Source organism: Perna viridis, chromosome 2 (assembly GCF_037379345.1).
Source record: "Perna viridis isolate PV_CMFRI_1.1 ecotype Kerala chromosome 2, ASM3737934v1, whole genome shotgun sequence".
Classification (NCBI taxonomy): domain Eukaryota; kingdom Metazoa; phylum Mollusca; class Bivalvia; order Mytilida; family Mytilidae; genus Perna; species Perna viridis.
In genome coordinates, this window is record NC_142446.1 from 16,067,428 (window position 1) to 16,085,819 (window position 18,392).

General features: G+C 31.4%; 1 protein-coding gene across 1 annotated transcript in view; it reads left to right on the forward strand.

Moving 5' to 3' along the window:
* The first annotated feature begins 1,513 nt into the window (after positions 1-1,513).
* LOC148623817 (mechanosensitive cation channel TMEM63B-like) overlaps positions 1,514-18,392 on the forward strand; it is an 85,041-nt gene continuing 68,162 nt past the window's right edge. Inside the window, exons 1-3 of the mRNA XM_088566293.1 lie at positions 1,514-1,618; positions 14,628-14,757; positions 16,909-16,982. Of these exons, the coding sequence (XP_088422419.1) occupies positions 1,613-1,618; positions 14,628-14,757; positions 16,909-16,982 (210 nt within the window). The 5' untranslated portion in view covers positions 1,514-1,612. The remainder of the gene's footprint in view (positions 1,619-14,627; positions 14,758-16,908; positions 16,983-18,392) is intronic.

Here is an 18,392-nt window from a genome sequence, read left to right on the forward strand (position 1 = left end):
TTTAAAAGACGCGTTTTTTCCACCATAATTCACCCACCGCACGATTCTTACCAAATACTCATATAGGTTACAGACCACCAATTCAACCAATGAGCATTCGGAACGTAGGCAAAAATAGTCCTACGCAAAAATTACCCCTGTTCCTCATAGTGCTGTGAAAAAAGTTCTCATCTTATTTAAAAAATTTAAACAGTTTCTGAAAGGAAGAACATTTCTGTACATTTTATAGGTGCATTTTGCTTCTTGTGATGTGAAGCCTAATCTCCATAATGATTTTTAAATATACCCCTATCTTGTGAAAACACTGGGATTTCCCATGCTATTTATAGACCCTTCACTTCCGGTGACCAGTACTGCACTGCAAGTCTGCTAACCCCACATGCCATTCTGAGGATTGTGAGCTGACATATGTAGAATCATGCTGATATATAGTCCTCTGCAGGTTAAAGTTAAGGTAAAGTCCAGAGAAGCCATTGAATATTGTGAAATTAGCATAGAAGCCCATGGAAAGTGGAATTAGTGGTTTTTAGCCTATAGTCTATAACCACTGGACATTTTTTTTTCAAAGTCCATAGATAAAAAGAGTTTTATTTGCATTTTGAAAAAGTTATGATGATTTAATGTTGATGCCCCATGCCACTCAATGGATTTTTTGCCAACCAAAATCAAATCACTCTTAAGTGATAACATCACGAAGAACTCTCCTATACTCAACACAAAAAAATATATATGAACAATTTCTTTGAACAAAAGATAATATATGTTTGTTTAAACCGCAGGATCATTATTTTGAAAACTGCTAGTAACATAACTATTATATGAATTACGGGCCCTTGGGACCAGAATTTTTTTTAATCACAAAAATATCATCAAATCATAGTTTTGATATTTGCGTTATTATGTACGTTCTCTGACATGTCCGCTTGTTAATTTATGCTGTTTATACTATGCCCATTTTTCGTCGATCTCCTTCCCTAGAAAAATGAGATAGACGAAAAACTGGGCATAGTAGATATGAGAACACACATAATAACAAATATCGAAACATAATGATTGAATGATATTTTCTGTGAGTGTATATCAAGTTAAGTAAATGATAAATAGTTTATGATAGAAAAGAACTTGAATTCAATAATTTCTTTCCTCAATTATTAGTTATAAAATTTATGAACAAATGTAAATACTCAACTTGTAAATAATAATAATAATAATAATAATAATAACACAGGAAGCGACAAGATTTAATTCAAAATTATGACTGGGGACGGATCCATGAGGTGTCGGATCGACTTGGGGATATGTCGGCATAAAAAAAATCTCAGCTGATTCAGGTACGAGAACCCTTGGTTTTCGTTGTATAGTTCCAACTTTGGTAGTATGTACCTTCCACATTTGTTGGTATTTTTACTGGAAACTTATTTGCTGAAGTTTTGCCTCAAATTGGTAGAAAACAGGTTAAAATTACATGGGATTTTTTTTTCATTAATCAATTCTGACTAAAAGTTGTGATTCGATTCAGTGGAAGAAGGTTAAAATTTAGGACTTATAGTTTTAACTCCGTTCATTTGTCATGTTTACCCTATCTCCGAATTATAAGTATTAATTTCAGAAAATGATGGTAAAATTTTCTACAATTTATATGTAAAATCCTGTTTGTACATATCTTTAGGCCAGAGAAGTTTTATTCATTTTGCGCGGGTGGAATTTTTTAAATCTGCTCAAATGTGTATATTGAAATGCACTTGAAAATTAATTGTGGTCTCGTGCCTTCATATGCATTGTAGTATTTGAGTTATAAACAAGTTGAAACCACAACAATAACTTTCTTCAAATGTTGTTTTTCTTCATGAAAGATTGCGCACTTAAGGGAATGTTCCAAACTTGTTCACCTTCAAATGGTCTTTTGCCTGGAAGTTTTTCGGTCCTTGTTGTGGATCGTGTGTGAAATTCCATGCCAGTAAAGTCTTTGAATTTGGGAGTTTTTAGCTCCTGCTCGGGAGACACATTCTTGTTTGAAGGTGGTGCTCAACAAGTTAGGAACAACACCTTAGAGTTCACCCTCGTTAAGGGCCCGTGCCCGGTTTGGGGTACTATACCTAAAATGGGAGTGAGAGGGTTGTTCGTTATGAAAATGAAAAGTAATCCACACATTAAATAGTGTTAATAAGTGGGATCACTTGTGTTATTCTAGTTAACTTTTGCAAAGGTTATATATATATATTTTTTATTTTCATGATAGATTTCAAATTTACGATATACGTCAGTGACTGGACACTCCTAACAAAGTGTAAAAATAACTGTGCCCCATTTTGAAGCAAATTTGTGATGATAAATATTCAAACATGACCAAAGACCCTAAAACATTTTGGACCATTATCAATCAACTGAATAACTCCTGTACTGAAAACAATGACAATATTATCAATAAGGAAGATTTTACTACTTTTTTCGGAAACATTCTGAACATACCCCAAATAATAATTTTCACAATTCTATAAAAGAGCAATTAGGAAATTATATTAATGATATAAATAATGCAAATATTCAAATGAAAAGTCCATATGATGATCCTATAACAAAAAATGAGATCATGAAAGCAGTTAAAACTCTTTAAAATGGGAAATCTCCTTCAACTTAATCTCTAATGAAATGCTTAAATATGGTATACACCTACTTATAGAACCACTTCTAAAACTTTCCAATATAATTTTCAAGGAGGGGTGTTTTCCAAAACAATAGAACGAAAGCTACATTTCTTTGATACACAAAAAAAGGAGATAAAATCAACCCATCAAACTACAGAGGAATTTCATTAACTACCAATCTTGGAAAACTTTTTAATAAAATTATATTAACTAGAATCATGAAATTCATAAATAATGATAATCTCATTTGGGAAAATCAAATTGGATTTAAAGAAAAGTGCAGAACTACTGACCACATCTTTATAATCAAGTCAATAATCGATGCATATGAAACAAAGAAAAAGGAAGTTTTTGCTTCATTTATAGATCTAAGAAAGGCTTTGACACACTATGGTGAGAAGGTTTATTTTATAAACTTTGTACAAATAAATTCCCTACCCAAATTCTTAATATATTGTATTCAATGTATAGAGATCCTAGTTGCAGAATCAAGTTTGAGCAAGGCCTAGGTAGAACATTTGTATCAAGACGTGGAGTAAAACAAGGGGATGTTTTTAGCCCCATTTTATTTTATCTATACATCGATGATCTTGTTACAAATGTAAATGAATCTCAAACTGATCCAGTTGTTCTGGGTGATCTTACTATTAATTCTTTTTTTTGTATGCAGACGATATTATTTTACTGTCCAACACCAAAATTTTGTTAATTATGGAAACTAGATGTAAACGAACAAAAGTCTAAAATAATGGTATTCAATTCTACTGGGAAAACCCATTTGAACAGTTTTAAAATCAGTAATACCTATATTGAAACTGTAAAAACATACCGCTTTCTTGGAATAACTTTTAAATACAACTGTAATATAAATGTGTCCACAATACTATTAATGGAAAAGGGCCACAAAGCCTGGTTCAAATTTAAGAAAACCATGGGACTTAATAATGCTAGTTATCTATTGGAAGAACTATTTGACTCACTTGTAAGTCCAATTACATTATATGGATGTGAAGTGTGGGGTACATATTCCAATTTTAATGATACTGACCCATTTGAACACTTACATATCAAATTTATTAAAGAAATTTTAGGAATACATAGTAAAGCAACAAATGTTGCATGCTCAATTGAGCTTAATAGACACCCCAGGCGCGGATCCAGGACCTGGCGTACTGGGCGTAGACCCCCCTATATTGGTAAGAAAAAATTTTTCACCACAAATTTGATCCCATATTATTTTTAGCCTTGCTTTGCACAGCATTAAATTCAAAAAGATCAAACCTTACAACACCAAAATAGTAGTATAGGTGAAAGCAATGAATTATCTTTCTATAAAACTAAACCAAAGGCCTTCCTATGTTGATGTCTGTAGATACAAGTCTGATAGGTCAACATTGTGTAAATATAGAATAAGTGCCCACTCCGTAGCAATAGAGAAAGGTCGCTATAAAAATATCCTTCAAAATAACAGAATTTGCACAAAATGTACCACTGGGCAAATAGAAGATGAATTGCACTTCTTTATTCATTGCCCAGCCTACAATTCATATAGAAAAGAACTAATTACTAAGCTTAAAAGTAATAATGAAAACTTTAACTCATTAATAGAAAATAAAATACAATTTGTCTTGAATAGCAGCTCAATAATAGGCCCCAAGGCTTTCATTGAATATATCAATAAATGTCAAGACCACTAACTTTAAATTATTGAGATAATGAGATGTGAAGACACTCAGCTTTCAAAATATTTAGTATTAAACCCCAACTTATATTGTAATTATTTACAACCCCTCTTTCTATGATTTCTATTTGCACTTTATTTTGTCACCTATCGCATATTCTTACTACGCTTTTTTTCGTTGTTTTTCTTTTTTGACACAATTGAGTCACCACCACCGCAAGTTCCTATGTCAGTCAAACTAGATGTAGACCATATGTATTTATATCTTTCTTTTTTCTTTGTTGTTGTTGTCAGAATTTACATACCTTGTTTCTATTATTTGTGTTTTGACCATTTACTGTATATGTGTTAGAACAAATAAAAATATTGAAAATATATTGAATATTAAGTCTGAAACTCCTTATTATGTAATAAAAAATATAGATATAATTTTAAAGAAGTTTCTTTTATCTTTTAATTGATAGTAAATTAATGTGGTTTAACAAATGGAAAGACGCATTGATTAACAGCTTACTGGGCACAGGCATTTGTTTCATATAAAAAAAATTGGTCACCACCTCTTCAGGTAAGAAAGAGGAGGTGTCCAATCTTTTAGCTCACCTGGCCAAGTGCCATGTGAGCTATTGCCATCAATTGGCATCTGTCGTGGTGAACAATTATACAAAACTCATCTCCTCTGAAACTACTTGACTGATTATAAGCAAACTTGGTATAAATGTTCCTTGGGGTATCCTGCATAGAACTATTGTGGGGATTTTTGTTTTGTCGAAAAACATGGTCACTGTTACTAAAAATAGAACATAGGGGTCAGATAGTAGTTTTTCACATATATCTCCAAAACCGTTAGGTTTAACTAAATTCTAAATTAAAGTATTCAGCATGTTAAGATCAATCTCTGGTCAAATTTTGGTTTTAATCCGTTAAGCTATGTTGGAGTTATTGCCCTTTTTCAACAATTTTTGCTATTTTTAATGTTATTTGTTTCAAAAATCTTCTCCTCTGACATTATTTGATCAATTGGAACCAAACTTGGTATGGATGTTCCTTGGTGTATCCTGCATAGAACTGATGTGAGGATTTTTGATCTGTCAAAAAACATGGCAGCTGTTACTAAAAATAGAAAATGCAGTGTAGGGGTCAGACAGTAGTTTTTCGCATATATCTCCAAAACTGTTAGGTTTAGCCAATTTCTTTCTATAGCTGAAATGATCATTATTAGGACTACAAAAGTCTTCAGGGATAAAAGTGGTCAGTTGAGGTCTCACCAACCACTTCTAAGGTTTCTATTATTTTACATGTTAAACAAGTAATTTTCAATGTTTCACTGATTCCCAGGATAAATGACACCTGAAAGTTGCATACCATTGCGAAGCTTGGAGAAGAAGGCTTTCAAAATCATTATTCTAATGGTACGATGACCGTAGAAATTTGACCCGGAAGTGGTTAGTCTTGAAAAACAGTGATAGATTTTGAAAGGCAAAATTCAACCAGGTGGGTGATTCAGGCTTCTGGGAGCCTCTTATTTTATATGAAACAAATGCCTGTGCTACTGGGGTATAGTTTCGGAAAATGAAAATTTTGATATTTCTTTCGCAAGACATAGGTACATTCATATAGTCATATAGTCATCATTTTATTGTTATTCAAAGCACACTTATTAAAAATAGCCATTGCTATTCAGCTGATTTTTCTCTTTCATTTGATATTAATTTCATTTTAATAAATGCACTTATTTTCAGAGAATTTCAATGACTTTCTGAACATTTAAAATAGTGATTTTTTTGCTATTTTGTCTAAGAAGACCTAATTTTGAAATGGAAAATATTTATTTTAAATAAATAAAAAATATATGTTGCCATTCTCCAATGTTTTATCTTTAATTTTGGATGTATCTCATCAAAATCTACCCAGTGTTTTTTTTTTACAAATGCCCTTAGCAATAGTGAAATTTGAGAAAATTGGCTAATAAACAGCTTAATAGCAACAACATTGTTCTACAGATTATTACAAGTGAATTCTCCCTCTTATATACTCTCCCTGTTTATGTCGAATCGGTTGGAAACTGGTTTACGTTCTTATACTAGACAAAGAAAGGATATCAGATTCGAAGGCTACAAGAACAGTAATAGTTATATGGAAATACGTCTCTGAACATTAAAGTATCGGAAATGTGTCTTAAATATATGTATCCTTTAAAAATTCTTGCCAGTCATCAAATAAAGTTTCTGTTCCCTTGGCTCACATTGCAATATCTCCCAATATTATGCCTATTGACCCCTGTTGACTTCCATATAATTGAAGAACTTTTCTGGAATGGAAGTGAAAATGAGTCTTCTATGGCAGTGGCTCCTTGTCTACACATCAAGTTAGTGTCAATAACATGCAGGATTGCAACGGAAACACCCAATTTGTTATGGAAATATTATCAAACTTATGCGCAAATGTATGGCTATTAATGACTTTGGGAACTGTGTTCACATTTTTCAAGTCACAGAAGTTATGATGACTGGTGCCAAAGTCAATGCATTGTCGATTCCAGATGTTCCAAAATTTGGTAACAAATCTTGGATAAAAATGTAAATATCCATTGTGTTAAGAAGTACTTCAGTGCTAATGCATGGGATGATCTTTAAATGAAAGAAGGACCAGTGTGAATGGACATGTTTCCCATGTATCATGAAAATGACCAAGACTAACTAGCTTATGATTGCTGTCTGGAATGGTAGCATTTTGAAATGTGCCGGACTGAAGCATGTGCTAAAAACAATCTTTCTAGGTGTGCAAACTTTGTTTAAAATAATCTTTCAAGTTTGTTTTAAGGTGTATTTTGTCTTAATTCTGAATGATTTTTAATTGATATTTGTTATATCGGATACAGTACACAGCACACAGTCTGATAAATATCCAGTATCCCTTTCCTGGCATGCCAAATATGAATTCTGTGGAATCAATTTGTTATTTGTATTAAATATACAACTCACTAATTGATTAATAAATTTTGGTGTCTCAAGTAAAATTTACCTGTCCACCTGGACCTGAGACCCATTCAAGACAGATTACAACAAGGTGAACAAAATATGATTAATTCAAAAGCTATTATGCATGAAGAAAACTTTAGCAATACACCACACAAAGGGCAGCTGTCTGAATGTGACAGTTTTGTTGAAAAGTCAGAGCAGAAAATAGTACCGACCACTCCTCCCAAATTTGATAGAGACAATATTTTGATAAATATGATTAGTAGATTATCAGACAATTTAGACAGTGTTGCAACGCGGTTAAAGAAAAGGATCTGTGACATCAAAAGTAACATCAAGAAAAAGCTTACTGTAAAATTCAACACAGTAATTACAGACGGAATAAAAGGGGAGGTAAGCAAAGTTAAGGATGAAATACAGAGTGAGGTGGATACAATGAAAGAAAACTTGTTGAAATTTGATAAAAGCTATGCTGACATTGTCCAATCTGGCAAGCCCAAAGATCAGATTTCAGAAACTTATTTAAAAAGTCATCAAGATTTTGCCATATGATCTGAGGGAAAATTAATGTGACACTGGTGCAATTTTGAAAGCGAAAGTAGAAACTCTTATTTATTGAACAATATAAGCATTTAGAACACGTCTCAAATGGTGAGAAAGGACAGGAGTGAAGTGTCTACATCTAGACCAGGGATAGTATTTGCAGAGCTATACAATTTTGATGATAAAAAAAGCAATATTTAGCTGGAAAACAAACCTTAAGGACTGAAAAAAGTATGAAAATGTATTCATTGAGAACAATTTACCCTGTGAAAGAAGAATGGTAGATTTTTCTACATGCTATGGGGAAGGACGGGGAATATAAGACTGTAGATAGGCGAATGACTCACAAATAATCTCCACAGAGTGCCGATGAACCGGCTCAAATACAAAAAAATGGCAATTTTTTTTCATATGTAAATGAATAGAAAAGCACACATGATCAATTTGCAAGGGAACGTGGTGGAATGTATGGATGGAGAGATTTTCACAATAACCCCAGACCTGTACTACAAATGCAGATTTTGGAATATAAATGGATGGACACTAAACTCAAACAGCAAAATGAACGATTTGATAGAACAATATATTACAGTCCTTGATTTGCATATAATTGGCATTGCAGAAGCACATTTAATGGAAGATAGCATGGTATGTATGGCTAGTTATGAATGGTTTGGTTTGGAAATAACCGAAAAGAGATACATGTACATGCAGAAACTGGTTCAGGAGGAGTAGGTGCACATGTAAAAATGCAGCTTCTGAATATATTTACAATCAGTATTGAAGATGATTCAGAGAAGGGAATCTTATGGCTTAAGTTTGTTGAAAAAGTATCTTTAAATATATATTATGTTTGTGTGGTTTACCTCCCTCCAGAATTTTCAGCTAGATCTGTGAATTCATATAGTTTTTTTGAAATGTTAATGGAGCAAATTTATACAAAACCACAAAGAAAATAATTCTATTTGTGCAGAGATTTCAGTAGCAGCATGGGTGATTCAGTAGATTATATTCCAGGAATAGATCAACTTTGTGAAAGTAATATGTCTCAACAGGTGGACTTTCTGTGGTTGATTACTGTGTCCCTTCACATGAAAGTTTAATATATTTTAAAGAATTCCATGGTATCTGAGCCTGTGTTTTAAATTTATTTCTTCTGGTGCTTATAATCCAAGTCGTATTCCAGATCATTCTCTATTGTGTTGAGAATTTGAATTTGACTTATGCTCATCAAAATTTGAATCAAATGACAAATTTAATGCGGTCAAAATAAATTTTTTTTTATTTCATATAATTTGAAATATATTCCTGAAAGCTTTTTAACAAGTAATGATATTTTGAATCAGATAGATACGTGTACATGTATTAATTATTTACAATGTTCTAATGGTAGCCAAATAGAAGTTGAACATCTACATGATAAGTTGTGTTAAAATTTTACAAACTGAGATGAAGGATAAAATGAATCATAAAGTATTGAATGGTACAAACTATTGAAAAAAGACGACAAAAGATACCCTTGGGGAATGACAGTTAACTGATAAATGGAACACTGTGAGTAAGAAGAAAATGATTATGTAAACTGTAAACATGGTTCTCAAAAAAGACACATTTACAAAAACATGTTGTTGAAAAGCGCAAGAATTTTTATAGACTTGTCCAAAAATGTGAATAACAGCATTGGTATCACTGTCAAGGAAATTTGGTTAAATGACACTGATCCAAAATATTTTTGTTGACAAATTGGTAAATTTGGAATAGGAAATGGAAAACAATCATACATTCCTAATGAAGTTATTTTAGATGATGGTATTGAATAAGTGGGAAACTAGTTTTCAAAGCTTTTGTAAATCCTATTGAAAATTCTTTTACTTTTAATAATTTTGATACTAAGGAGAATATTATCTGTCAGAATTTGGATACTGAATTACCTATATGTGAGGTATATAGGGTAGTAATGATTGTTAAAGTCCACGTGTTGATCTCATACAAGCTGCATTGTGTAAGAATTTGTAATACCTGAATAGTGTGAATTATTTAATCTATGTTTTCACTTTGGTATCATAACTCCAATACCAAAATGTTCTACATCTTACAGGGGAATAATTCTAGCCCTATGTTTAGGAGAGCACGAAGTACAGTTGAACATATTACCTGGTTGTACTATAACATCCATTATTAAAACTAGGAAGAAATGTAGACTGTCTGCTTATGTAGCATTTATAGATTTTAAGGAAGCTTATGATTCAATAAATAGAACATTTTTATTAAAAAAAACCCAGAAAATTTGGGTATTAGTTCAAAGTTTATGTATGTCCTTAAAGCTCTTTATGCTAACATATCAAATTGTATAGAACCATGTGTGTAAACAATTTTAATAATACAGGTTTGGTGATTCAAAAAGTTAGTTATATGCATATCTCCCTTGGAATTTTCAATATCATTATACATTTTTTCATATTTTCAACATTAGAGTTGTACAGTATATTTGCCAAAAGTTGTGTTTGCAATAGTTAAAGGAAATACTGTTCCTATAAATATGTTGTAGATGGTGAATTTAGAAAATTGGTAGTAGCACTCTTGAAAACATTTTACATTTCCTGAAACATTTAACCTCATGGTATGCAGAAAATGTAAATAAGCATTTGCCCATCTTAAGCCATTTTATTATGATGAATAGGTGCTTATCTGAGGACTGAACTTTCCACTATCAAATCTAATTACTTGATTTGGGTATTAGTTCGAAGTTTATGTATTTTCTTAAAGCTCTTTATTCTAAGGTACAATGTACTGTGTGATTTAATAGAAATATTAATGAATGGGTTAATATGAATACTGGTTTAAAACAAGGATGTGTTTTATCATCTGTTATATTTAATATTTACAATAATAGAAAATCATTATATGCTGATGATGTCAATTTAATGGCAGAAAATGAGGTAGATTTATAAAAAAATGTTAGATGAACTCCATATATGGTGTATTGATAATGAGCTCAGTGATAGTATTAAAACTAAAAAAATTTTATATACCCATCTGTACCATAAACTAATTTTAATTTTTCAATTGATGGTAATGTAATGGAATGTATTAGTAGTTATCATTATTTAGGAAACCCCCATATGTTAAGTATATTTTTTTAGACATTGGGCAAGATATTTTGATATGGACCCAAAATTAATAAATTTTAAAAGTTTTTAAATGGTCTATACTAAAATGTAATACCAAAATTAAAAAATGGGCTTTAAAGTAATGGAAATGTTAAAACCATATAATTATGAGCAGTATTGTAATTTTGAAATAAATATATTGTCAAACAACTCAAGGAAGATATGTTTGTAAAATTTAAGAAAAATTGTTGTTTAAGAGTTAGCTCATATGCTTATGGTAGTAAATTAAGATTGTGTAAATTGTATAAGCAAGAATTTTGTACAGAGACATATTTAAAAAAAACATTTTTTTTGTATTATACATGTGAGTGCTTTTGCACATGTTTAGATGTGGAGTTGCCTCCCTTAGAATAGAAACTGGTGAATATGCCAAAACCTGCAGCAATATTTTATTAAGAAGAAATAGTCCTTTATATCACTAATTAAAAAAAAAACATGTTAATGGTTTTTCATGTTAATTTTTAAGAAATAAGCTCAGTTTTATAATTGTAATGTATATAGGTTGTATATAGAATACACTTATGCCTTTCAGCAGTCTCTCACAAGTCTTCTTAAATTCTTAAAACATAGGGGTCAAAATACAGTCTTTTGCAAATAACTCAAAAACTGTTGAATTTAGCAAAATTCTGACGGATGCCATATTGTTCACCATCAGAAGACGGACCTATGCTGAATTTTTTAAAATGATTCATCACCTGATTTAGGAGTTGTGGCCCTTGAAACAGATTTTTTTGTAGTTTTTCACTTTTACAACTTTGAAAATCTTCTTTTCTGAAACCATGTCACTGAAAATAGAATATAGGGGTCAGAATACAGTTTTTTTTAATATAAGTCAAAAGCTGTTGTATTTGGCATAATTCTGAAAATTTTAAAATGTCCTTTTAAAGTAGGATTAAAAGGACATTCTAAAAGAAACTCATTCCTAAGTTAAAAGTACATAAAAATGCTTGATTCTGCTTTAAAAGTGAAAATCCCCCCCCAATATGAGTTAGCAGTACATTTGGTGTAAGCAAATTTCAGTGAAAATGAAATATGTACTTTACTTGACCTCAAACATATAGTGTGTGTTGGTACAAATAAAAAAGTTTCCTAATTATAATTTTTGAAATAACTAATTTATGTATCAAAATATTTCAAAACCCATGAATTATGAATACATTAATTGCCACATACATGTATTAATACAATTCAATCACTATATTGAACTGCCAAAATTATCTCTATATACAAATGTATGCTTAATGAAAAAACCTTTGTAAATACATTACTACATCTACAAATTCCTTACACACATTTTAATGGTTGAAAAGTTCAATTTTAATGATTAAACATACTTATAAATTTCAAGCCCTAAATTATACAAAAAAAAACAACTTTTTTTTATACAATTTTTGTAACTTAATCAATTTGAATACTGAGGTTAGCTACCTGTGTGTGATAATTACATTTTGTACCTACTGGTAAAACCACCAGTAGGTCCATGTACCTGTTCAGTTAATTAGTCATTGCTTGTTGTATATTGGATACAGGTGATGCTGGTGGGATGGGGGTTGTTAATAAGGATTAATTAGCAATAAATACCTACCATTGGAGGTCCACTATGAGGTGTGCCAGGTATTTATCAGACTATGCTGCAAGCTGTACTGTACAATTTTATAACTTATTGTATTTGTATAATTTTGTATATTTTCACAATAAAGAAATTAATTTCTTACAATTTCCACATTACTTCCATAACTGATGCAATTCTGCAGGTATTGACACAAACTGGATGTCTGAACAATAAGCCTGTAGAGGCTCCCTGGGGGGTTGAACTTCAGTTGAGGTATTGTTCTCAATATGCTCAAATACAAGAGTCTCTGACAAAATGTCCTCAGGAGTGTTCAGCATTCAAGATGCATATGCGTGAGATTTGTCAAAAATTTGAAAGATCGAAGAGAGAAAAAAAATCAAAACAAATTTCCACCAAATCAACTTCAAGTGTGATCAAGTCTCATGCAGAATTTGTTATTAGTTGGCACTATTGTGACATCAGAATAGATAATGAGACACTTTTTGCAAAGTTTCAATTAAACAGATTCATTTTATTTTTAACTTGAAACTGATAGGTTGACCACAGTAAAAAATCAGATCTATATACTTTCTTACATCTGTAGTTTCTAGGCAGTGTCTTACTGATGACAATTTTTTTACCATTTTGACAATCAGTCAGTCAGACATCAACTTGCAAACATTGCTAAAATATCACAACCTTATAAGGTGAGAGCATGATGGATTTGCCGTCATCAGTTGAGCTTTTTTCACTGAGTCTCATTGTGTTTGTTGTAAGATATAATGCAGTGGGACCAGTTGGATACACAGAGTAAGACCTCAATGAAAGTATTCATATATGCACCACATTCCCCTTATTCTTTGGATATCCTTTACACATTTGGCAAGGACTTTAACATCTTTAGCTCTAAGAATTTCAACATTAATGAGCCAAAGGGTTTGTGGTGGTTTAACAGAACAATGCACATCTTTAAGAAATATAGGTTAAACAAGGCCATGATTGAAGTGGTCATTTAAATGTTCGAAAAGGCCATGTGAGCACATTGCCATCACTATGTGTCTGTCGTCGTTTTCCATAAACTTTTTCAAACATTTTCTCCTCTGAAACTACTCAACAGATTGTAACCGAACTTTGCATGAATGTTCCTTAGGGTATTTTTAAGAATCCTTTTGTGGGGATTTTTTTTCTGACAAAAAACATGGCCACTGTTTCCAAAAATAGACCATAGAGGTCAAATTGAAGAATTATGCAAATAAATCAAAAACAGTTGGGTTTAGCTAAAATCTTGTAGGGGTAAAATTTATCAGCATGATGGAATGGACCTATGTCGCAATTTTCAGAAAGATCCATTGACAAATGAATGAGTTATGTGTCCTGAAATCGATTATTTCCCGAATTTTACATTTACAACTTTGAAATTCTTCTCTGAAACTACTGGATGGATTAAAACAAAACTTTGCATGAATATTATGTAGAATATGTTTAGCAATCTTTGCATGTGGATTTTTTTTATCTTGTGAAGAACATTCCAAAAATAGACTATAGGGGTCAAATTGAAGAATTATGCAAATAACTCAAAAACAGTTGGGTTTAGCTGGCAAGGATTAAAATTGTTCAGGATGATGGAATTACCTACTTGAACATGAATGCCAAAATTTTCAGAAAGACCTGTTGACAAGTGAATGAGTTATGGGTCCTGAAATGGATTTTTTAGAAAAAATCTCCTCTTAGACAACTTGTAGGATGGATTGTAACCAAACATTGCATGAATGTCTGTTAGGACATCCTTAACTAATTTTTATCTATCGAAAACATGGCCACCACTAATAAAAGTTGGCGTCTTGTTGAAATAACTTGAAAACCAAAGGGATTAGCATAATTTTCTAGGGGGAAAATTGATCAGCATGGTGAGACCGACCTATGCTGAAATTTTCATAAAGATCTGTTTCTCAGTGTTGGAGTTCACATAATACATACACTTATTAAGATATTTTTTTGTCATGAAATAACAAGCATTGCAATATTATCAGTTATTTCCGTATCACTTTCTGATTTTAGCTACCATTTAGAAGCATGAAGTACATGTATCATAGACTTGCTGGTTTGAAAGGTACGTTGTTGTGGTTTCCTCAGTCCTGTTCTATAAGATGTCGTCAGCTCTTACCTTCACCAAGAAAATGTTTGCTTAGTAAGTTTTAATTAATATTGACCATCATAAGAGTTTATTAATGGATTTTATAATGTAACATTATACACAAATTATGAATGTTTTATGTGCCTATCTTGTAGTTTTTTTTTCACTAAATCTAGTAAATAAGCACTAATTCAATGATATACACAAGGCAGTAAGTATTGATAAAACATTCACAAAGATGGTTCAACAATGCAATCCATGAATATGATGTGTAATGGTATCCATTACCTTGATGATTTAATTGGCACCCATTACATAATTCTTTAATTGTCAAGTTGCTTTCATTTACATGATGTTTAGATGACATCAATTTCTGTGAATGTACATTTATTCAAGGATACTAATTTTCCTGAATTAGGAAAGAAACGCAAGTTATTGGATTTTTGAATTCATGGTTTTGGGGCTTACAGTGTACAAATCAATGGAAATCTCCTTTTTGTCGGTAACCTTTTGTGGTTTGACCTACCCACAAAAACAACAGACATTTGTACCCCACGACCAATAGTACTTTCACGGTATACCCCTTCATATACTTGATTGTTAGTTACAAATTCTTTCAAATTCCCCAAATTTACAAGAATAGTAAAACTAACACGAGTTGTTAAGGATAAGCCACTTTTGTGATTTGTTAGTGTAATACAGCAGGTAAAATGAGAATATATGGAAGGAATTTTGATATTATTTCTTAATGCGAACTCATACATAATCAAGAATTTTACTTGAAAAAGTGTTCTAGCAATATGGAGAAACTTGATAAACCTGAGATAGACAAAACAATATATGTTCTTTTTGTAGTCACACATTGTAATTATATATGTTTGTAGTCACACATTGTAATTATATATGTTTATAGGCACACATTGTAATTATATATGTTGAATAAGATATATTAAATAATTAGTTGACAATTGATGTAAGGGGAGGGGGCTTGAAAACTTGAAATAATGAAGCAGGATTATTATTGTAGGATAAGTAATTAGTTCTTTTACAAGAATGATAATAATTTAGTCAAGGCAGAAATTACAACTGATATAACAAGGATAAAAATATGATTCCAACCCCCTAAATATCAGATGGTTACTTCCTTTAAAGCTAGTGTAAAGTAAATACTAAGAAATTTTATGTTTTTTTAGCTCAACTGACCCAAAGGGCCTAATGAGCTTTTGCCATCACTTGGTGTCTGTCCTTGTCGTCATCATCCTTGTCATCTGTTAACAATTTTTCAAAAATCTTTTTCTCTGAAACTACGGAAGAAAATTATATGAACATTTGTGCAGATGTTCCTTGGAGTATCTTGCACAAAAGTTGTGTGTAGATATTTTAAGACCACCAATTTTTGCATATATCTTGAAAACTAAAACAGATATTTGAAAATAAATGTAACATCATTCTTCAGCTTTAAGAGGTCTATGAAAGTTTCCTTCCCTCAAAGTTGTCAGACAACTCTTTTGAGAGTTATTGTCCTTGAAAGATGAAAAATAATTTTTTTGCAGTTCTCAACCAATATAATAAATAATAAAAAAAACTTTCAATTGATGAAATAATCCTTATGATAAGGCCTACAAAAGTCTCAATTGGTTTGAAGTTGTTGGACAACTCTTGGTTTGAGTTATTGCCCTTGAAAAATGGTGTTTTTTTTTTTTTCAATTTTCAGCTGATATCTTGAAAACTATTAAAGATAGAAAAATTTTTAATTGATAAAAGGATCTTTATGATAAGGCCTACAAAAGTCTCTGTCAAGTCAAAATTGTTTCTCTTGAAGTTATTGCCCTTGAAAGGCAAGATATTACGTCTTTTTTTCAGTTTTCAGTTAATATCATATAAAATTATTATAGATAAAAAAAAGTTTCAATTAATGAAATGACCTACAAAAGGTTTTTTTTTTGGATTGAAGTTGTCAGATGACTCGTTAGAGTTATTTCCCTTGAAAGGTGAAAAAATGGCAATTTTTGGCCAATACTTTGAAAAATATGATAGATAAAACAGTAACTTTTATTTGATGAAATAACTCTTATAAGGCCTACTTAAGTCCATTGGGTCATCAAAGTTAAAGGATGACTCCCTGTAAGAGTTATTGCTCTTGAAGAGCAAAAATTGAACCAGGTGAATGATTCAGGCTCCTGGGAGCCTCTTGTTTTATTTCAGCATCATCAGTAAAAAGGAACTGGATACAGCAGTATGAATCTTATAGTGTTTTACCCTCTAATAATTTAACAAAGGTGATCATTTCTCTATCAAAACTTAAGGTTAAGTCATATTAAGATATCAAACTTTTTTATTTAAAAAAAAGTTTTATATGCTCTTGTCAAAATTTTTTGATCATGTCTTCAAGTCTGATGTGTTCTGGTATTAAAGTGCAAAAAACAATATTTGCCTTTGGATGAAAACTATTTGCCTGTGGATGTTCAATTACAATTAACTTATTAAGGCATATCATACCTATTACATAGAGCAATCTTTTCTGTCATCTTGCTAAATCATTCAGACATATATATTTTCTTTAAACTAATAGTGTTTGAAATGATAATAATATTATTTTTAATACATTCCATGTAATCTTTTGACATAAAAATAAGAATGGTAAAACTAAAAAAAATTTTTAAAAGCCTCTTTCAAGGGGAGATTATTGGCAGGAAAATGTACTATTGAAATGTAAAGGGAATTTTAGATTTTTTTATATTTCAAGTAAAAGAGTACGGTGAACCCCAATTTCCTTATTGAAATATGAAAGAAATTTTATCTACCAGTTTTTTAGCTCACCTGGCTGAAGGCCATGTGACCTATTGCAATAACTTGGTGTCTGTTGCATCGTTGTTATCATCTGTCGTTTTATACAATTTTTCAAAATTCTTCTCTTCTGACATTTCTTGACCAATAAGAAACAAATTTGGTACGAATGTTCCTTGGGTTATCCTGCATGGAACTAATGTGGGGATTTTTGATCCATCGAAAAGCATGACTGCCATTACTAAAAATAGAACATAGGGGTTTAGACAGAAGTTTTTCCAATATATCTCCAAAACTGTTAAGTTTAGTCAAATTCTTTCTATTGCCGACTGAAAGGATCCTTATCATAAGGCCTACAAAATCTGTAAGGGATCAAAGTTGTCAGACAACTTTTTGTTAGAGCTATTGTCCTTAAAAGGTGAAAAATTAAGTGTTTTTAAGTAGCTAATATTGTTAGTGACTTCTTGCACTTGTAATTTCAGTACTTTACATTAGTGTATGATTTGCACAATTATATATTACTACTCCACATTAGGCTGCTGATTGGTGCCAGGTTTTATCATAGCCTCATAGTTCTAGCTTCATACAGGATCAAAATGTTCCACTTAAATATCATACACGTGTGTTCTATATGTGTTTTTTGCTTGTATGAGAATTGGAAATATACATTAAAAGATGAAATTATCTGTTAGCATTGAACATTACCCAGTTTTCTAATCTGGTCAATATCATAAGCGCCGGAGTCAAAGATCGCTATAATTTGGAAAGAAGCTTGTGGAATGAAAATATTACCCACACTTCCTGGTAACAAATTGTTTTGATTGAAGAACATTCCTGTCGTTACAATTATGAAAGAGTAATGATGTCATGGGAACCAAGATTCTGGCAGAAGTTCGTGGATG